Genomic DNA, 17,292 nt, shown 5'->3' on the forward strand with positions numbered 1-17,292 from the left:
AGGCTACTTATAATAGGTGTGATAAAGGAGGGGACTTAAGTAAAGCTAAATAAATAGAGAGACTATAATTATCTTTCATTTATTATTACCTTACTGCGACATAACATGTAGTCTTTTATAAGAGACTCTTTAATTAGTAGACAGGATAGACCACTTGCGCGCAGGTGATGGTAACTGTTAGACAAGAGTGCTAGGTTTTGGTTGTAGTAATTTTAAACCTAACTATAGACAGCCTACAGCTAACCTAGCAGCCTGTTAATCAGTGCTCCTAGTAGATCTTTTATTACTATACTCTGTATACTACCTAGTTATTAGTCTATCTTTATCTTAAATTATCATTAAGAAGTTGTGTCCTTATCCAAGATGAATTAAGGGCCATCTACATACTGTATATTAGTACTTAAGATATTAGTGTCTAGTCCTGTCTTAGCCTGCCTCTTCTACTTACCTAGGCAGGCCGGAGGGGACCTATGTATTATACATGCACGCGTACCTATGTGCCTATAGAGCACATCCTACTTCTTTACAACTAATAGACGAAATACGTGGTTAGCCAAGGCTGCCGCGTCCACATGGTCCTATGCTTCGCCCTTACTGAGGCTTGGCTTGCAATCTTATATGATACGGCACGGCACAGAGAGCCACGCGTATGTGTTACCCTTTAGGCTTATTGCTCCCCCAAGCCGCGAAATCTGGCCAAGGTGTAGGGCTCCCCAGTAAGAAGCCTCCCGAAGTGCACCAGGATGGCTACCCTGCCAGAGACAGAAGCGAGAACTACTCAGGACTCTGCTCTTTCGCGTGTAATTTGGGATACTATCCTTCAGAGTACTGCTTTCGACGAAGGAGCGGCTTACCATGCCCACCACCTCCGAATTCCACCCTCCAGCATGTCTAAGAGGCACCGGTCACGGACGGACGCCTTGACGGCCTCTGTTCCTATTCATGCAACTTCGGCTTCTGTCCCCTCCACGCCTGCCGATGCCTCGAAACGGGCCCTTTGATCAAACCACCCGGTCAAAACCCCGGCACCACTGGCAAGGCCCGTGGAGACCTCAATGACCACAAAATGTGCGACTTTGCTTGCTCCCGCGACTGGTGCCCAAGGACGTTTGTGAGTTTGCCAACAAGGACGACGATCCGGCGGACCCTGGAGAAGTTTGCGATCCGAAGGAGAGTTCGTTCAGTCATGATGCTCCCACCCGTATGGGAGAGTACATGCGATGGTACTTGATGGATCCTGCACATACAGCAACGACAAACAGACAATACATTACCATTGTCAACCTCACCCCACACGAATTCAAACTCACCTGCTCCCATTCTAATCAAATGGACCATTGGGACTGGGATTCTGTCCCCCCCGGAAAGTCTTGACAGAATCTTGCACATTACACTCAGAAAATTACGGCTAATTCCATTGGCTCCAAGGGAGAGGCCCATTACGATATTGGCAATACTGGGAAAAAGTTTGTTGCGCGCGTCACCAATAACATCCCGAACACTTACACCATGCGCATCAGCTTTGACCTGACTGGGATGGAAAAGGGCCAGCGGGAGTATAAGGCGCCAGAACAGGAAGTCCCCGTTACTCTCGTCATTACAGGTAGTGACACATATGGACTGAGTATATAAGCGAACCGAGGGATCTTGACATTCCGAAGCGAGCCTCGATGCGGGCCCCCATTCCAGGGAGTATATTCATGCATTTGTGTATATGATTCTCGTCCATGTACCAAAATGCTCGCCCGACTAACTGGATATCCCCTATACTGCAACAGTAACCATAACGCTTTGATTTGCAGACGCAATTTCCTGCCTTTAGAATGCGCTTGGAATAATCCCGCGGAAAGATACGCTGTCATGTCTGGCCAGTAAGCTTTGCTACCTCTGTACCTCGAAATGGCTTCCTTGGATGTGACTTGCCTTGGCCGAGTAGGCTTACTTTTCTAACTAGTTCCGACGTACCGACGCTGAACAATCTCATCATCGTCCTGGAGGTAGACGCGGAAGGGGCTGGCTCTTTGAAATACCGATTAATCTTGGGTAGAATGCTGGCTCCAACAGCGGCGCCTTGACCGTTCCATGTGGAGTACGGCGACGAGGGGCCGTTGGAATCGAAAGGTCGGAAGCTGGCTGGTTGGTTTCCCTAAATGAGAGACCGTTGGTTGTCACATCCGTATATGCAAACCTCTTGTCGCAATATGCAATGCCTCCCCACCCCCATGGTCCCCTCGCCAATCCAGTCTCTCTCGCTTTTGCTGTGCCGCCTTGGCGCGCGACTTTGAGAAAGCTGATGTACGGGATCGTGTTCATAAAAAGGGGCCCCGAGAACATTTCGCACTCCCAAATCCTCAGTCCGGACCCATACGGACCAATCTCTCATTTGCGATAATTATACTTTCACACACAAGTGATCATGTCTCACAACCCTCGGAACTCCGTCGCTGTCACTGCAACTACAATGACCACCGCGGCCGCGCTTTCAATCACAACGCCGTTCGTACCGCCGCCAGACTGCGAAACCCAGTGGGAAACCACTACGTTGAGAAAGATACCCTTCGTGTACTATGCCCCTGCGTCATCATGTTACCCGTCCGGATGGGGCAACTTGGAGCCTGGAAGTCGCCCCGGGTTCAGGCCGGGAGTTTGCCCCGAGGCATGGATCTACCGCAGGATGCAGCAAGATATAGTTTACTCTTTTTCAACAGCTTACTGCTGCCAAAGGTCCGTTGTGCTTCTGTTCCGAATCGGGGCGGCTGTAAGGCCGTACCTATTCTGTGAGCGAAACCGCTGACTGCCAACCTAGTGGCTTTGGGCTCGATTATTATTATCAGGACCACCCTATTTATTCCCTGGTCCCGAATCCTTGTGGAATGACGGACACCAGGGAAACCGTCAATCCTACCCAAACATTGCACCAGGCCTGGCTTATAACCTGGGAAAAAACCGACACGGCCACATTGACACCGCAACTGCCCACGCTTACCAGCTCAATGCGGGTACCAGAATGGACACCCGGCGAGGTGATCCCGGCTCACAAATATGACCAGCCCAAGGAGTCAGGCGTCCAGTGGTTTAGTGAGGAGTGGATACGTTTCTTTATGATCGGGCTACCTATCCTCTGCACTTCCTTTATTGCGCTCTGTGTATATTGTTGCTGTGTGAGGAGGTGTCTAAGGAAGAGGCGGGAGAGAAAAGCAGCCTCGGCCTTACCCGCAGCCACAGGCGCAGACGTAGGCGAAGCCTCCAATTAACTAACGGCGTATATAGTACCAGGAAGTTGTGTCTGTTTGCACTCTTATTGCCTACCTCGCAAGCCTAGCTATAGAGAGGTTCAATACCCGTTCTAGCCCAAATCCCCTCTTTCCGCTGAACATTTCCATTAGTGTTGCATCTCGCATCACCTGACATCCCCGACACCCGCATGCAAGCATGAACACCCTGCTGCTGTTGAGGGCGTTGAGCAGAGCCGTCGCGCATCCTCTCAGCCCGGATGAATTAAATGACCCCTTAGAGTGAACTGTCGTCCGCTCTATCGGAGCCAAATGTGTTTTCCGAACATCGGGACCTTGTGGAAGAGAGTCTTGAGGCCACCCTAGAAGTTTGAATGTTTATGCCTGAACTGACTTGGGAACGGTCCTATGTTGTTGTTGTTGTTGTATTTTACGCCGGCCACCCGCCCCAATCAAGTCATTCGCGTCTGAGAGATACTCGGAGCCTCCGGCAATCCTTGGCGCAAGTGTTGCCTCAGAGAGTTCTGACAGTAGTTCCGAGGCACCCCTATCCATGACGTTGCCCAGAAAAGGATGCCGGCGCGGAATGAGGAGTCTTCCAAGTTCCGCTTGAGGACGGAGGCCGATCACGATTTTGGGATAAAATGGGCAGAAGTCGTGATGGGCTATGTCGACAGCACGATGGGTCCATGTCCAGTGGGCCAATAACGCCCAGCTAAGCTTTTGTTAGCGCTGTCAATCATGCAGATCAGTGATCAGCAGCGGGCACAATGAGACTTGGTAGCTAGCAATCCCGTATCATCAAACCAAAATTACAAGTTGTTGTCAACTAGTTAGGTGGTCAAGTTGTTGTTGGAGATGACTGAGGTAAAGCATCAAACTAGACCATCTAACACTCATGCTCTTACAAACAGCGAATAGCTACGAAGCCTTTAATTACTAATATAAATGTAATAATATTATGCTGTAACTCTGTAGATGAAGATTAAGAGTCTCCAGATGCCATGGTATGTCGATTGCCACAGTGTGAAGACCAACAGGAGACAAGTAATGCTTATCTGCACTAATTCCTAAATCCGAAAGCGTTCTAGCAAAGCCAAACACGTCATTCCCCAGTGTGTTGTCTGTAGGTTGTCGCCAATTGTCACGCTGCCTTAAAACGTTCTTGAGGTTGGACTAGAATGAAGCACAGTATTAGTAAACATCCATTTCGCCACATGTGCGATGATCCGCATCGTCTACTAGAAAGAATGTCAAGTAGTTGATATCAGAACTTCCGTATTATGAGACGACGCCGGGTAGGAATACCCGTAAGAAGCGAGGTATGTGCCTGTCGTGAACCATATGGCGATCGCACCTAGTATTACTGTTACAGAGCTGTTATGTAATACTACGAAGCAGCAAAGAATGGTGACATATCCACACGGAGTTAAGCACAGGATTTAACCACGGAGTCCGGATTCTTGCCTGACAAGTCCGTCCGTCGAACAGTCAGAGCGTAAGGACTGGAACAAGCAGAGTCCGCCCACACATATTAAACTTTAAGGTGTTCGAAGTCCACTGACGTATAAATTCTGACGTGCTCAATCAATGTTGCGCATGTGGCGGCTGTCTTCATCACCGTAAAGCCTTCTTCACATATCACAGCACGTGCAGCTTCTAGTTCAACATGTCTAGCAAAAAGATCATCCTCATCACTGGTGAGTTGTTTATATAGCACCACCCCTTTGATAGACCTGCGTCTGCCCAGCCACAACATAAGTTTAAAAACGTACAACTGACATACTCTAGGTGCCAACCAAGGGATTGGGTTCGATACCAGCATAGCTCTTGCCTCTGCATCTCCGGAAAACCACGTTATTGTCGGTTCTCGGAGCCAAGAGCGGGGGATCAAGGCGGTAGAAGAAGTCCGCGCCCGCAACCCAGCCGGCACAGTGAGTCTGCTCCAACTGGACATCACTAGCGACGACTCCATCAAGGCTGCCGTTGAAAGCATTACCACCGAGTTTGGCGTGCTTGACGTGCTTGTCAACAATGCTGGTATTGCCATTAGGCAACCCAAGGACCGCCGGTCACAGCTGGTCGATACATTCAACACCAACGCTGCCAGCGCTCTCATCCTCACCGAAGCACTAGCTCCATTGCTCAAGAAGTCCAAGGATCCGCGCATTATTAATGTCTCGAGCGAGCTGGGGTCGATTTCTTACCGCGCAGACCCTGAGTCGCCGTATTACAAGACCCCCGCTGAGGCTTATCGCATCTCCAAAGCAGCCCTTAATATGGCCACGGTGCATATGGCGTATGACTTCAAGAGCTGGGGTGCCAAAGTGTGGGCGTACTGTCCTGGCTATGTCGTGACCAACCTGTCAGGAGAAAGCGATAGGCAAAACAGAATTGATAACGGTGCAGACAGCTCAGAGACGAGTGCGCAGGGTATACTTGAGATTGTGGAGGGGAAGCGAGATGGCGAGGTTGGTAAGTTCATTGCTCGGTTCGGAGGGCGGCACAGCTGGTAAATCGTGTTGGTGGTTTATTTACTCTTATGAAAATACTATTGGCTTGGCCGAGTGGTTGTTAACCAGGCAGTCAAGTTGTTGTTGGAGATAGATGAGAGGTAAAGCATGAAACCAGACCATCCAACAGCATACATGCTCCCACAACCAACAGATGAGTACGAAGTATTCAATCTCTGATACAAATGCAATGACATCATGCTGTAACTTGTAGATGAAGATCAAAAGCTTTCAAATGCGGGGAAGGCTTGTTGAAGCTGCGGATCAACGCTACATCCAAGACACATCTTTACCCGGCACTTCGGGATACCCCGGACTCCGCCGCTGTCAGACTCGTCACGATGTAAAAACGACGCCAGGGAAACCGACGGGCCGGGACCCTGAAACGGCTGGCGCAGCCAAGCTAACGAGATAAGGATCGGCCTGACACGGCGAGGTGCGCAGAGAGGCCCCCGGGGCCACGGAAGCCGCACTACCCAAGTGGCAACGCCTAGGCAAATTAGTCGTTATCGCGCGAGGAGTTGGCCCAGGTGTAATTAGCTTTAGCTAGGGAGAGATGGGATTGGATGTCCCAAAATAGCATTTCTTCGTAGTGGGAGAGAGCCATGATTCTTTAAAGGTGCTGCCCGCCCAGCTCGGGCGACGTCGAAAGCAATGTTCCAACACCTTGCGAGCGTCTTGCTCTTCCAGCTGGAGAATCAAGTCAACAGCTCATCACGAAAGACAACGTAGCCGAGGATGTCTCGCCTCTCGCTCTCGCCGCGATCCGGCGTGCAGTCGACGTCCGTGGTCGCGGCCGCCGCCATCATCGCCCTCACCATCGTCTACTTCTTCCGCTTCGACGGCCACATCACGCCCCTCACGTCGGCGACTTTTGGCTTCCGAGCCTCCGAGACGCCCGGTCCCAATCTCGAAGCAATCAACGCGACCGCCCAGTACTTCGTCGACTACCCCGTCGGCCCCCCTTACAAGAAAGTCTTTGGCGAGCTCGGCGAGCGGACAAAGGTGCTGAGGTCCTGGATCGAGGCGCTCGAGGAGAAGGATGGCGACGGCAAACTGCGGGTCGTGGGCGCCGAGAGGCGGTTCCTCGACGCCTCGATCGAACGGGTCGCCGCGTCTCTGTTTCCTTACCTGCAATCGCCGCCGAGGAACGCGCAGACTCGGACGCCGCTGGCCGACCTCAGGCGAAGCTTCCAAAGCCCCGGCACACCCGCGTGGCACCCGGCACGGCAGCCGCGCGTCGGCGATGGCGCGCACGGCGAGAAGACCGCAACGGAGTACACGAGCCTGAATGCGGGCATCGTCATCCCCGTGGGGCGCAGCACGTTGCGTTTGGCGTGCCATTTGGTGGCGTCCTTGACGCGCGTTCATCGGACGACGCTGCCGATCCAGATTGCGTACGCCGGCGACGAGGACCTCCCCATGGAGGACCGTAACACGATTATCAAGGCCGCCGCCGTGGGCGACAATGGTCATGTAGAGTTCTTGGACGTCTTGACAGTTTTCAACGACACCACGTTGCGGCTGATGGAAGACGGGTGGGCGATCAAACCGTTCGCCGCGCTGGGCAGCCGGTACGAGGAGGTCATCCTGCTGGACGCCGATGTCGTCCTTCTGCAGCCTCCGGAAAAGCTGCTGCAGCAACAGGCCTACCAGAGAAACGGGGCGCTGCTCTTCCACGACAGGCTTCTCTGGAAGGACCAGTTCCCGGAAAGGGACCTGTGGTACCACGAGACGTTCAAGCACCCGAGCGGGGAGATGCAGAAGTCTCTGATGTGGACTGAGAAGTACGCCGAGGAAGGGGACTCGGGCGTCGTCGTGCTCAACAAGGGCCGCCTGGACGTGCTGATGGGCCTGCTGCATATCTGCTGGCAAAACACCTACGAGGTCCGGAACGCGTGGACGTACAGGATCACCTACGGCGACAAGGAGACGTGGTGGATCGGGCTCGAGGCGACGGGGTCGGCGTACTCCTTCTCGAGGCACTACGGCGGCGTGGTCGGTTGGCAGAAGCCGGTCGAGAGCGAGGAGGCGGGCAGGATGCAGGTGTGCAGCTTGGCGATAGCGCACGTGGATGAGACGGACGGCCTGCTATGGTACAACGGCGGGCTGGAGATGAGCAAGACGGGCGACCCGGCAGACTTCGAGGTGCCGACGCACTGGATGATTGACCAGGAATGGGCCAAGGTAGATAAGAAGAAGGACATGAGCTGCATGGTCGGGGCGGGGGCGCAGGAGTTGTCGGGACACGAGAGGGGGGTCTTGGAGCGGAGCATCAAGGCTGCGAAGGACGTTGATGGCAGACTCGATTCGACGTAACTACATCAGGGAGTCCCTTTTTTGTTTTTGTCTTTTTTCTCTCCTCCCGTATTCTTGTTCCATTGTCCAAAGAACCAAGATGCCCATCATACTCCTTCATCCCACATACTAACGGGCGTACCCGTGAGTCCTGGGCAAGATCTTCTCCGTCTCCAGCTGCCCGAAGAAGTCTTGTAAAGACTGCCAGGTGTCTGCGTAGCCTGTCCAGCCCATCTCCCGCGCCTTGCTCATGCTAATGACCAGGTCAAAGTTGCGACCCAGGACGAAGCCGAGGTAAGACCAAGTGGCCTTGTCAAAGGCATCCCTCTCGAGCCCCTCGCGCAGGGCGAGCCGGTCCCAGGCCTTCTTGACGACCTCCTTCTGGCTCCACTTGACCAGGTCGATCCTCTCTTCCGGCCTGCTCGGCTCGACCTTGCGCACCAGGCCGGATTTCTCAGCAAGGAAGCCGACGGGAGGCTTCTCGATCAGCTCGGTGGAGTCGGCCAGCTCGGACTTGGCGGCGAACTGGTCGGGCTTGATCCTCAGCCCGAACCGGCGGGCCAGCTTCGGCCACATGTTCTGCCAGCTCTCGACGTCGCCGTTGACGACGTGGAAGGCCTCGTTGGCCGCCCTGGGCTCCCTCACGGCCCACTCGCAGAACTCGGCGTGCAGCCTCGCCGACGTGAAGCAGTCGAACTTTGTGTAGAGGGTCTCGGAGCCGGGGAACTCGAGGTCCCTCCCGAGCTCCTTGGTGATGGCGGCGTAGATGCCGAGCGTCGTGGCGAGGCTCATGTAGTTGTCCTTTGCGGAGCCGATGACGTCGTTCGGATACGTCACCGTCCACGAGACGTCGGGGTGTCTCTCGCAAAAGGCGCGGAGGATGGCCTGCTGCCGGTTGTAGAAGATGGGCGGGAGGGGCGGGTCCTCGCGGTGCCAGGGTTCCGAGTCCTCCATCGGGTTGCTGGGGACGCCGCGGTGCACGCCGTACTGCTTGGCGCCGGTGATGAGCAGGATGCGCTTGATCTTGTCCGCGGCGCCGGTCTTCTCGAGAGCCGCGAGGAAGTTTTGGAGCATGTCGCCTGTCAACTGTCAGAACGGCCCCCGGGGTGTTGTTGGTCAACGGGTTGTTCTCCAGCGAGGCATACCATTGGCATCCCAATTCTCCTTCTCCGAGTCTTTCTGCAGGTATGCGGCGAAGAAGACATACTCCGCCTCGACGCCTTCCAGGTCCTTGGCTATCTCATTGGGGGATCGAGTGAGGTCGACGAAGCCGTGCTTGACGTTGGCTGGGTACTGGTCCCTCTTGCTGCGCGATATGGCATATGTCGTCTTCCATTGTTCCGGGTTCTGAGCGAGCCGGTCGACGATTTCCCTTCCAAGAATGCCTGTCCGGGTCAGTCGACAGCTGAGTCAGATATTGGCCCGAGCCGGCCGCATGAGAGGCGTTGTCCGGCTTATGGGCGGAGGCCGTTGGAGATTTTATACTTACCAGTCGCTCCTGTCACAATTGCCGATGACATTGTTTCTTTCATGTGCTAGATAATGCTAGATTAAAAGATACTCCTCTTGGTCTCGTATGAGTTCGAAGGGCCATAGGAGCGCGGGTATTAAGTATTAGTCGTTGCGCCTGACGCATGATGTCAAAGTGACAGGCAAACTATATTTCCCGCAGGGATCTATCGAGAGGTGATTTCACCATCACCGGGATTTACACCACCAAGACCGCCTAGTGAGTATCTAGTCGGCATCCCGGCCAATGAAGTGATGGCCCAGGGGAGAAACTTTCACCATGGCGAGGCCACGAGTTGAGCTTGGAAGAGGGATTATTGTATTATGCACTGTGTTTCCCATTACTAGTATTATCGATCAGGCGACCCTAGGCCTAGATTAATCGGTTCTAAATTGCAAAAACAAAGCATCATCGTCTGTTGGCATGACACGTTACAACTTGTCCTCGGTAATTCCAACATAATTGCCGTTTCATATCTTCGTCAACCCAGCACCCCGCCAGGTCACGCGGCGCATTTTCCGGCATATCTCAAGCCGTGGCCAAACCTAAACACCGGGTCTTCCGTGTCGAAAGGCACGTCCTCCTTCGCATCCTCCACGGCCTGCTGCGACCGCGGCAGGTCGAAAGGCAATTGCCCCTCTGGGGCCGCGATGCCAAAGAGCACGTCCAGGAACGCCTCGGACCCGCTGCCGAAGCTGCCAAAAACGGCGGCGGCGGCGTCGACCACCTCGGGTATGGCCGCGGGGCGGTCGAGGATCACGTCGACAATGGTGGGCACTGCCGCGTAGATGGCCGCCTGGCGCGCCTTCTCCTCGTCCGAGAACTCGAGGGAGCCGGCGTGGTACGCGGCCTCGAAGCCGCCGGGGCGGGGCTCGTACGGCGCCTGGAGACGCAGAAGCGCATAGTCTGCCTCTTCGGGCGTCTCGACGACGGTGTAGTTGCGAGCTTCGAGGAAGGTGGCGTTGAAGCCCTCGATGTAGAACTTGGTCTCGGCGCCCAGATGCTTCAGGGGCAGAATGCCGTCCTTGTTCGTGAGAAGCGTGTAGGCCCTGCGCTGGGCGTCGTTGCCAAGACGGGCGAAGTAGTCGTTTCCGACGATTCTGGCCGCGGCCTCGGGGTCGACGAAGGGGTTATCGAAGAGGCCGAGGAGGAACTTCTCGCGGAGGAGGCGTCTAACGGAAACGTCGATGCGATCCTCGGTGACGTTGCCCTCTTTCACAAGCTGGACGACAAGCTCGACGCGCTGCTCGCCGCCGAACTGGTCTACACCGGCGTCGAGGATCCGGGCGGCGCGTTGGAGCTCCGTCAAGTTCTCTACGCCCCACGCGCGGGCCGGCATGTCCTGTCCGCTAATCACCGTATCCGTGATCAGGCCCCAGTCTGACACCACGATTCCTTGGAAGCCGAGTTCTTCCCTTAGGAGACCGGTGACGATCTGCTTGTTGAAAGAGAAGCCGACGGGGTCGTACTCGGTGCCGATCGGGCGCGAGTAATACGGCATCATCTGCCTCGCGCCCGCTGCGATCGCGGCTTTGAAGGGGATGAGGTGGTACTCAAAGTTGTTCCCGGGGTACGTCTGATTCTTCCCATAGGTGAAGTGGGAGTCTTCGCCGTTCTCCATGGGGCCGGCGCCGGGGAAGTGCTTAGTGACCGTCGTCACACTATAAGGCCCCAGCTCCTTGCCTTCGCCCTGGAAGCCCTTGATATACTCGACGAGGAGCTCGCTCGTGAGGTTGGCGTCCTCGCCCCAGGTGTTACCCAGGCGCGCCCACCGAGGCTCAGTTGCGAGGTCGACTTGCGGGTGGAGCGCGGACCGGATGCCGACGGCGATGTACTCTTCGCGGGCGACCTCGGCAAACTGCCTCACCAGGTACGGGTCTCGCAGCGCGGCGAGACCCAAGGACTCGGGCCACTGAGAGAAGACCCCGGCCCGGAAGCCGGTACCTATGTTCTCTGTGAAGCTGTGGCGCGGGTCCGTCGACAGGGTGACTGGGATGCCGAGACGGGTCTCCGCGGCCCGCTGCTGGACGCGGTTGACGAACTCGGCGACCTGCTTCGCGTCGACGATGTCACCAGCCAGGTTGAAGTGCGTCATGTACTTCTCGCCAATCAAGTTGTCAGTGCTGTTGCGGCTGCCCGTCGCGTCGCCGGGGTCGAGAGTGCCATTGGGACCCGGCTGGAGCATGCTCTGGAAGAGCTGGCCGGCTTTCTCCTCGATGGTCATGCGTTGTAGGAGGTCCTCTACGCGGTCGTCCACGCAGTATGAGGAGTTCTTATAGATGGGAAGTGTCTCATCTCGGTGAGCGAGGGGTTGCCGAGGGTTTGCCCGGGGGAGGGAAGTGCAGCTTGCTCCCAAGGGGATGATGGCCAAGGCCAAGTTTGTCAGTTGGAACTTCATGATAGGCCAATGACTGCTGACGGATCTCCAAGTTTGGAGGTTTGGTATAACTATTGGCTGAGGGTTTCAAGACACTCTGGGTAGGCTGGAAAGACCTGAGCTATTTATGAGCAGCCGCCGACAGGCACGACGGTTGACCTGCCATGGTCTTTGGTCTTCGCCTCGGCAACGAACGCTACCTCGGCCTGTGAGAAGCGTAAATAGCAAGAGAACTTGCATATATCTGTTCTTGGCAAACTATCCAGTGGCCTTGATTCGGTCGCAATCATCGGTATGGGGTCTGGTGGGATCCCGAGCGAGGTGGCGTGACAGCCTTGTTGAGCCGGAGATCCAGATCGGGACTCGGAGCTCATACGGTCAGTAGATTGCCGACAGACATGATAGTTGAAGACTTCATCTGTCACCCGTCAGATCAACCGAAGTAACATTGATAAAGCACCGAGCCTTGTTACGATTCACAATCACACGCTCGATTCTATTACTATGGTTGGACTACTGGCATTGCTTTTTGTGAGCCCATTAGAGCACTGAAATATCGTGCGTAGAGAATTTTGCAGAATCCCTATCAAGTGAAGCCCCCGTCGATCTCATCAGTGATATGATGACGAATCGTTGCCGACAGGGGCAGGGTAGTCGTCGCGGCTTGCAACCTCGGGATTTATTCGGGTCATCAGCCCAATGGAACTGATGCGGGGACCCCCGGACTTTTCCTATGCCCCATATCGGCATGTCCATCACGAGAGACCACGCCCACAAACATGATTTGTGTCTGGGGAACATGAATGCCAAGCTACACTGCTCGGGTCCTAAATCGGCCCTTTCCTCGATCGCAGTGGGGTCTCCAAGGACTCTAGGTCTTTCTCCCCCGCAAGCTAGGCTACTACTGGGGTGTTCGCCGTGGTCCTGGGCCGTGGATATGAGGGGGATAAGTTATTGCTAACCAGATCAAAGTGGGAACGAAGGCCTGATGAGCATGAGATGCTGTGGTAATATTGACTATAGGTGCTCCGAAGCGGAGATGATGCGGGGAAGCGTGGAGTCCATCGTTATCTTGGCGCAACCAGGTTGATGGTCACCTGTCATTGTTTTCTTAACGGCTCTATGTTCGGCATCCGTTGAAGGCTTGGCCATTCCCCACAGCACACCACCATGGGAATCTAAACGATTTGGCTTGTCATCAGAGTGTGAGCCTGTTTGTTTTCTTTCGCTTTAAAGGGGAGGGAAAAGCCGGCCCCACGGTCACATCAGGTCTCGAGATTGCGAATGACATTACGCCATCATTGGGGATAATCTTCTTCCGCGGCAATTACGCCGTAGTGTTGGCGGAGCCAAAGTCCGTCACTTGACGTCATGACGAAGACGACATTGTGCATATCAACGGGTCGAATTATTTAGCTCTCAAAGAATCATTGGATAACCCCTGGCTGCAAAGTCCAGCCGGGCCGCACCGCGAGCGCAGATACCAATCGTAGCCATGAATGATAGGTCAAGTCCGGAGAGATGATAAATGACGTGTCGTTCAATGAATTATAGCCCTGCGCTACGACTCGAGTTTGCCCCCCCCGCTTCTGTCCGTCCTGACTCGCGGTATTTTGCCCGGCTCCAATACTCATCTGTAGTTGTTTAGTGAAGAACCCTAGTTCGCACATGGTTGTCACTGTGATCAAGCTTAAATGGAACTGGTTGTTACACTCTCGGTGCCACAACATGCGGCGAGAGACCGGCTACGAAGATTCCCTCTGCATGGGTCGAGGTGAATTTGATGCCCGCGCTTGGAACCTTGATAAGCTGTAGGTTTACAAGTGCTAGATAGGAACCGAACTTACGGAGATGTGCCAGCCTGGAATAGCACAGGGGTGCGTTGGGGAGACGGGTCAGTCAGAAAGGGTGCATCGACGTGGAACAGGCCGTGGTGGTGGATCAGGCGTATCTTGCAATAGTCAGAGTAAATTCCTTTCTCGGCATCTTCTATAGGAAGGCCGTGTCCGACCAGGAACCTTCCCAAAGTCTCAATGTCTGTTAGCAAGTACATTCGAATAGACTGAAGTGCACAGTACTTACTTACATAGAAGACGCAAATACTCGTCCGCGTTAGCGTAGCGAGTGCCGTGCTCAACCAACGGCAAGCCGACCTTTTGATTCATCTTAGAATGGGAGAAGATATCGCCATCAAGTGGCTCACATACCGCCTTGGAGGCTGATTCCTTCCAGCTCGCCACAGTGTTCCATCCAAAACGACCCTTGGTCAAGTGGTCGAGGGTACTGAATCGCTTGGCAACAACATAGCCTTGCTCATACGATGTCGATGTTGTGATGGCAAAGCCCAAGTTCTTAATCATAGCAGCCATCGCTGAAACAGGCTGGCGCAATGTTAGCTGATTCAGTTCAATGGCGTCGGGCACGACATTGTGTTCGCGCGGAGACTTACAATAACGGGATCAGTCATCGGCCACTGAGCGCCCGTTCGTACTGACGGCTCTGCACTGCCTTTGTATCTGAAATGATATATAAATTAGGGGTATTTCATATTCTTGCAGGAGCGAAACTGCAAGACTGTCGTGTCATATGGCCCGAAAGTATCTGCCAGAAAGAGGCCAACGAAACCACCTTTGTCAAGTAACTTGGCAAGATCGGTCCAGTACGTGAGGTCCCGACGCTTGTCTTTCGCTCTGTCTTTGGGATTTCTCCATTGACCGAAGGACAGGTGTCCGACAGTGAACATGTTGAAGGCATTGGGAAGAATCTGCTTCTTCGTCTTTGGGTCTATGACGCCGTTCTGGTTCGCCGAAGACATGGTGGGCGATGCAAATCAGATTCAGAGAGCGCTACAACTGATGAAGAAGTTCTGATCGGACTCCCAAAGATGGCAAAAGGATGTACTACCACAGACCCCGATAAGAGCCATCAGGGAAAAGTGACTTCATATATTATGATCTCCTAGTTTGGCGTCATGCCACCCGTATCTTGCGTGCAGTGATCCTGCGGCATAATCCCAGAGGCGCGTGCTGCTGCGGAATGTCCAGGCGCCGTCGAGAAGGCGGCAGAAGTCCGCATCGGAACCGGGAAACGAGAATTGGCCGCTGAGAGAGTACATCCCCAAGACTTTTTACGTGAGGACTCCGTACTGACGAGTGAGGGTTTTGGCCGACTCAGGAGCCGGGTTGTTGATAAAGTGCCGTTGAGCGGATGATGCAGATATGAGATTGAGGCTGACCGGTTTGAGAACCGGTCCCGGCATGACTCCCCTTCAATAAGACTATTAAGCCGACCAAAAGAATGGATTTGTATGGTCACTTAGAAATGTTGAAACTGACTGTTAAAGAAAGAATCAGAAAACCGACGGCGCCATGAGTGCCCTAATCCAGCCGAACGAGGTCCAAGTTGACCACGATGCAACCGCCACGAGTCGGAAACTACAAACCAACGCAGCAGTCGCAAGGGCCAATGTAGACAACCTCCGGGACGATCCGGGAGCCAGAGCGGCGTTTCTTTCTACATTCTCGGCCGAAGAGGAGAGGTCCGCCATCAACAAGGTCGATAAAGCCTTCCTGGTTCTCATCGGAATCATGTACATGATCAAACAAGAAAGTGACACGGGAGTACATCCATAAGGACGAGAGCTAATACATCGTCGAGATTGACCAAACCAATGCGGCGAATATAAGAGTCCTGCAGGTGGGAGTGCCGCGTAACATCATGAAGGAGCTCAACATGACCTCGGACCAATACAACTGGGTTTGGTCTATCTACGGCGTGAGTAGAGTATCACAATTGCCGGGGGACACTAGTCGGTTCCGTAAGCTAACGTGGTGCCCGATCGCCTACATCATCTTTGAAGCGCTTAGCAACCTATTATTGAAGCGTATGAGCCCCCATTTGTGGCAATCCCGCATTTTCCTCAACTGGGGGGTTATCACCGCCTGCCAAGCCGCAGCGCAAACCCGACATCAACTCTACGCCATGCGGTTTTTGCTCGGGTATGTGTTTACGCACCAAGGCTACTGCTTTGACACCCGCGCCCATGATGCACCAGCTGACTCTGCTTCTCACCAGAATGTTAGTGGCCGGCATGTTTCCAGGTCTCATGGCCCAGCTATCAAGCTGGTACCGCACCGATGAAATCGGCAAGCCAGTGACCTGGTTCTTCGCATGGTCTAAGCTCGCCGGCATCGTCGGCTCCCTGTTGTGTTACGGCATCAGCTACCTGAACGGGGTCCGCGGCCTCAGTTCCTGGAGGTGGGTGTACCTCCTCGAGGGCCTGGCGACGATCGTCTTCTCCGGCGTCGTGTCCTGGCTCTTACCCGATTACCCAAAGTCTCCTCGAAGCAGTCGCTTCCTCGCGAAGTATCTGCCGACTATCGTGACGAATCTCGGCTTCGTGGGGTTGCCGAGAAACCAGTTGCTTAACATGTCGCCTGCATTCGCAGCCATTGTCGGTCTGATCTTCTCGGCGCGGTTCATGTCAAGAGCATACGTCGTACGACCAGCGTACATCATGTAGGTTCTATGCCGGTTGCTACTTTGCAGACTTCCACTAACAATAATACAAGGATTCTTATGTCTGGGATGATGGTGTGCTTCGTGCTATTCTTTACAATTACCGGCCGCTACAGCATCTACATTTCGTGCATATTAGACACTTTGTTCTATCAGTCATACTTTATTCCGTTCTAGGCCTGGAGATCCGCCACATTGTCGGGGTCTACGTGTACCGCCTTTATCCTCGGTCTGCAATCTGGCATAGCTCAACTGGGCGGCCTTATTGGGCCGCAACTGTTCCAGTCAAAGTTTGCGTACAACGGTTGCAAGACCAGCTTTGCCATCGCAGCGGCGACTACGGTTGCGTCTTTTCTGGCCAACCTTTGGACGTGGTGGTTGACGAGAAACACGGAGTACGACGTGATGAGAGTGCGGAGGAAGATCCTGAAAGCGAGAAAGGCCGGCAAAATCAACTTTGACGATAGCATCCGGGTGTTTGAAGAGAGACGCCCTTACGACGGGTTCAAACGTCAGGGACGGAATGATGGCGAGGAAAGCTCACAGATGTAATGGACCAATCCTCTCTGCATGCGCACGACGACTGGGCGAATCAGAGACGGAGTAGCGATAAGAGCTGTTTTCCACATCCAATCCGGTCTTCGCCACAAGACACGCGAATAAGTCGAGATCGAAGTCAATCTCCAGGACCAAGTGAGAACAATCGATGAGTGTATATGAGAGCAAAGTACAGGAACGAGCTGGTGCGATGAGAAACTTCCCGGGAATACGCTGCTGCAAGTATCATGGAACAACGCTCGGATAGAGTTCGAAACAGCCAAAGACGGCAGTGTCTTGACGGGT

The 17,292-nt window shown here is 54.0% G+C and overlaps 7 protein-coding genes across 7 annotated transcripts; 4 read left to right on the forward strand and 3 right to left on the reverse strand.

The window, feature by feature from the left end:
* Positions 1 to 2,361: 2,361 nt before the first annotated feature.
* On the forward strand, positions 2,362 to 3,392 carry LY79DRAFT_132925 (uncharacterized protein). The gene is made up of 2 exons (XM_060550882.1): positions 2,362 to 2,724; positions 2,807 to 3,392. Exons 1-2 carry the CDS (start codon positions 2,417 to 2,419, stop codon positions 3,252 to 3,254), a joined length of 756 nt encoding a protein of 251 aa, XP_060415754.1. The 5' UTR covers positions 2,362 to 2,416; the 3' UTR covers positions 3,255 to 3,392.
* A 1,510-nt stretch (positions 3,393 to 4,902) lies between these two features.
* On the forward strand, positions 4,903 to 5,749 carry LY79DRAFT_512500 (short chain dehydrogenase; the record flags this gene model as incomplete). Its single annotated transcript, XM_060554378.1, has 2 exons — positions 4,903 to 4,933; positions 5,025 to 5,749. The coding sequence occupies 2 exons, from the start codon at positions 4,903 to 4,905 to the stop codon at positions 5,747 to 5,749; spliced, it is 756 nt and encodes a 251-aa protein (XP_060415755.1).
* A 626-nt stretch (positions 5,750 to 6,375) lies between these two features.
* LY79DRAFT_549147 (mannosyltransferase putative-domain-containing protein) lies at positions 6,376 to 8,115 on the forward strand. Its single transcript, XM_060557451.1, has one exon. The coding sequence runs from the start codon at positions 6,485 to 6,487 to the stop codon at positions 8,063 to 8,065; it is 1,581 nt and encodes a 526-aa protein (XP_060415756.1). The 5' UTR covers positions 6,376 to 6,484; the 3' UTR covers positions 8,066 to 8,115.
* A 58-nt stretch (positions 8,116 to 8,173) lies between these two features.
* Positions 8,174 to 9,564, reverse strand: LY79DRAFT_668560 (uncharacterized protein; the record flags this gene model as incomplete). The annotated part of the gene is made up of 3 exons (XM_060563543.1): positions 8,174 to 9,123; positions 9,190 to 9,429; positions 9,534 to 9,564. 3 exons carry the CDS (start codon positions 9,562 to 9,564, stop codon positions 8,174 to 8,176), a joined length of 1,221 nt encoding a protein of 406 aa, XP_060415757.1.
* A 208-nt stretch (positions 9,565 to 9,772) lies between these two features.
* LY79DRAFT_604230 (glycosyl hydrolase family 3 N terminal domain-containing protein) lies at positions 9,773 to 12,207 on the reverse strand. The gene has a single exon (XM_060561869.1). The coding sequence runs from the start codon at positions 11,950 to 11,952 to the stop codon at positions 10,057 to 10,059; it is 1,896 nt and encodes a 631-aa protein (XP_060415758.1). The 5' UTR covers positions 11,953 to 12,207; the 3' UTR covers positions 9,773 to 10,056.
* Positions 12,208 to 13,507: 1,300 nt separating this feature from the next.
* On the reverse strand, positions 13,508 to 14,752 carry LY79DRAFT_683098 (alkanesulfonate monooxygenase). Its single transcript, XM_060564605.1, has 6 exons — positions 14,499 to 14,752; positions 14,381 to 14,447; positions 14,139 to 14,312; positions 14,014 to 14,084; positions 13,779 to 13,960; positions 13,508 to 13,723 (listed from the first exon to the last, which is right to left on the reverse strand). Exons 1-5 carry the CDS (start codon positions 14,744 to 14,746, stop codon positions 13,921 to 13,923), a joined length of 600 nt encoding a protein of 199 aa, XP_060415759.1. The 5' UTR covers positions 14,747 to 14,752; the 3' UTR covers positions 13,508 to 13,723; positions 13,779 to 13,920.
* A 547-nt stretch (positions 14,753 to 15,299) lies between these two features.
* Positions 15,300 to 17,174, forward strand: LY79DRAFT_683106 (high-affinity nicotinic acid transporter; the record flags this gene model as incomplete). Its single annotated transcript, XM_060564606.1, has 6 exons — positions 15,300 to 15,551; positions 15,589 to 15,705; positions 15,754 to 15,929; positions 16,006 to 16,449; positions 16,503 to 16,604; positions 16,635 to 17,174. 6 exons carry the CDS (start codon positions 15,300 to 15,302, stop codon positions 16,999 to 17,001), a joined length of 1,458 nt encoding a protein of 485 aa, XP_060415760.1. The 3' UTR covers positions 17,002 to 17,174.
* Between the last annotated feature and the right edge of the window lie 118 nt (positions 17,175 to 17,292).

This window comes from Colletotrichum navitas (genome assembly GCF_030913465.1).
Source record: "Colletotrichum navitas strain CBS 125086 chromosome Unknown LY79scaffold_19, whole genome shotgun sequence".
NCBI lineage: Eukaryota > Fungi > Ascomycota > Sordariomycetes > Glomerellales > Glomerellaceae > Colletotrichum > Colletotrichum navitas.

Bases quoted from the DNA above. Each gene is read 5' to 3' on its own strand.
- LY79DRAFT_132925 (XM_060550882.1), top strand. From the start codon at position 2,417: ATGTCTCACAACCCTCGGAACTCCGTCGCTGTCACTGCAACTACAATG. The intron at 2,725-2,806 runs GTCCGTTGTGCT...CTGCCAACCTAG, and splicing joins ACAGCTTACTGCTGCCAAAG to TGGCTTTGGGCTCGATTATT.
- LY79DRAFT_549147 (XM_060557451.1), top strand. From the start codon at position 6,485: ATGTCTCGCCTCTCGCTCTCGCCGCGATCCGGCGTGCAGTCGACGTCC.
- LY79DRAFT_604230 (XM_060561869.1), bottom strand. From the start codon at position 11,952: ATGAAGTTCCAACTGACAAACTTGGCCTTGGCCATCATCCCCTTGGGA.
- LY79DRAFT_683098 (XM_060564605.1), bottom strand. From the start codon at position 14,746: ATGTCTTCGGCGAACCAGAACGGCGTCATAGACCCAAAGACGAAGAAG. The intron at 14,448-14,498 runs GTTTCGCTCCTG...ATATCATTTCAG, and splicing joins TATGACACGACAGTCTTGCA to ATACAAAGGCAGTGCAGAGC. The intron at 13,961-14,013 runs GTAAGTACTGTG...ACAGACATTGAG, and splicing joins TATTTGCGTCTTCTATGTAA to ACTTTGGGAAGGTTCCTGGT.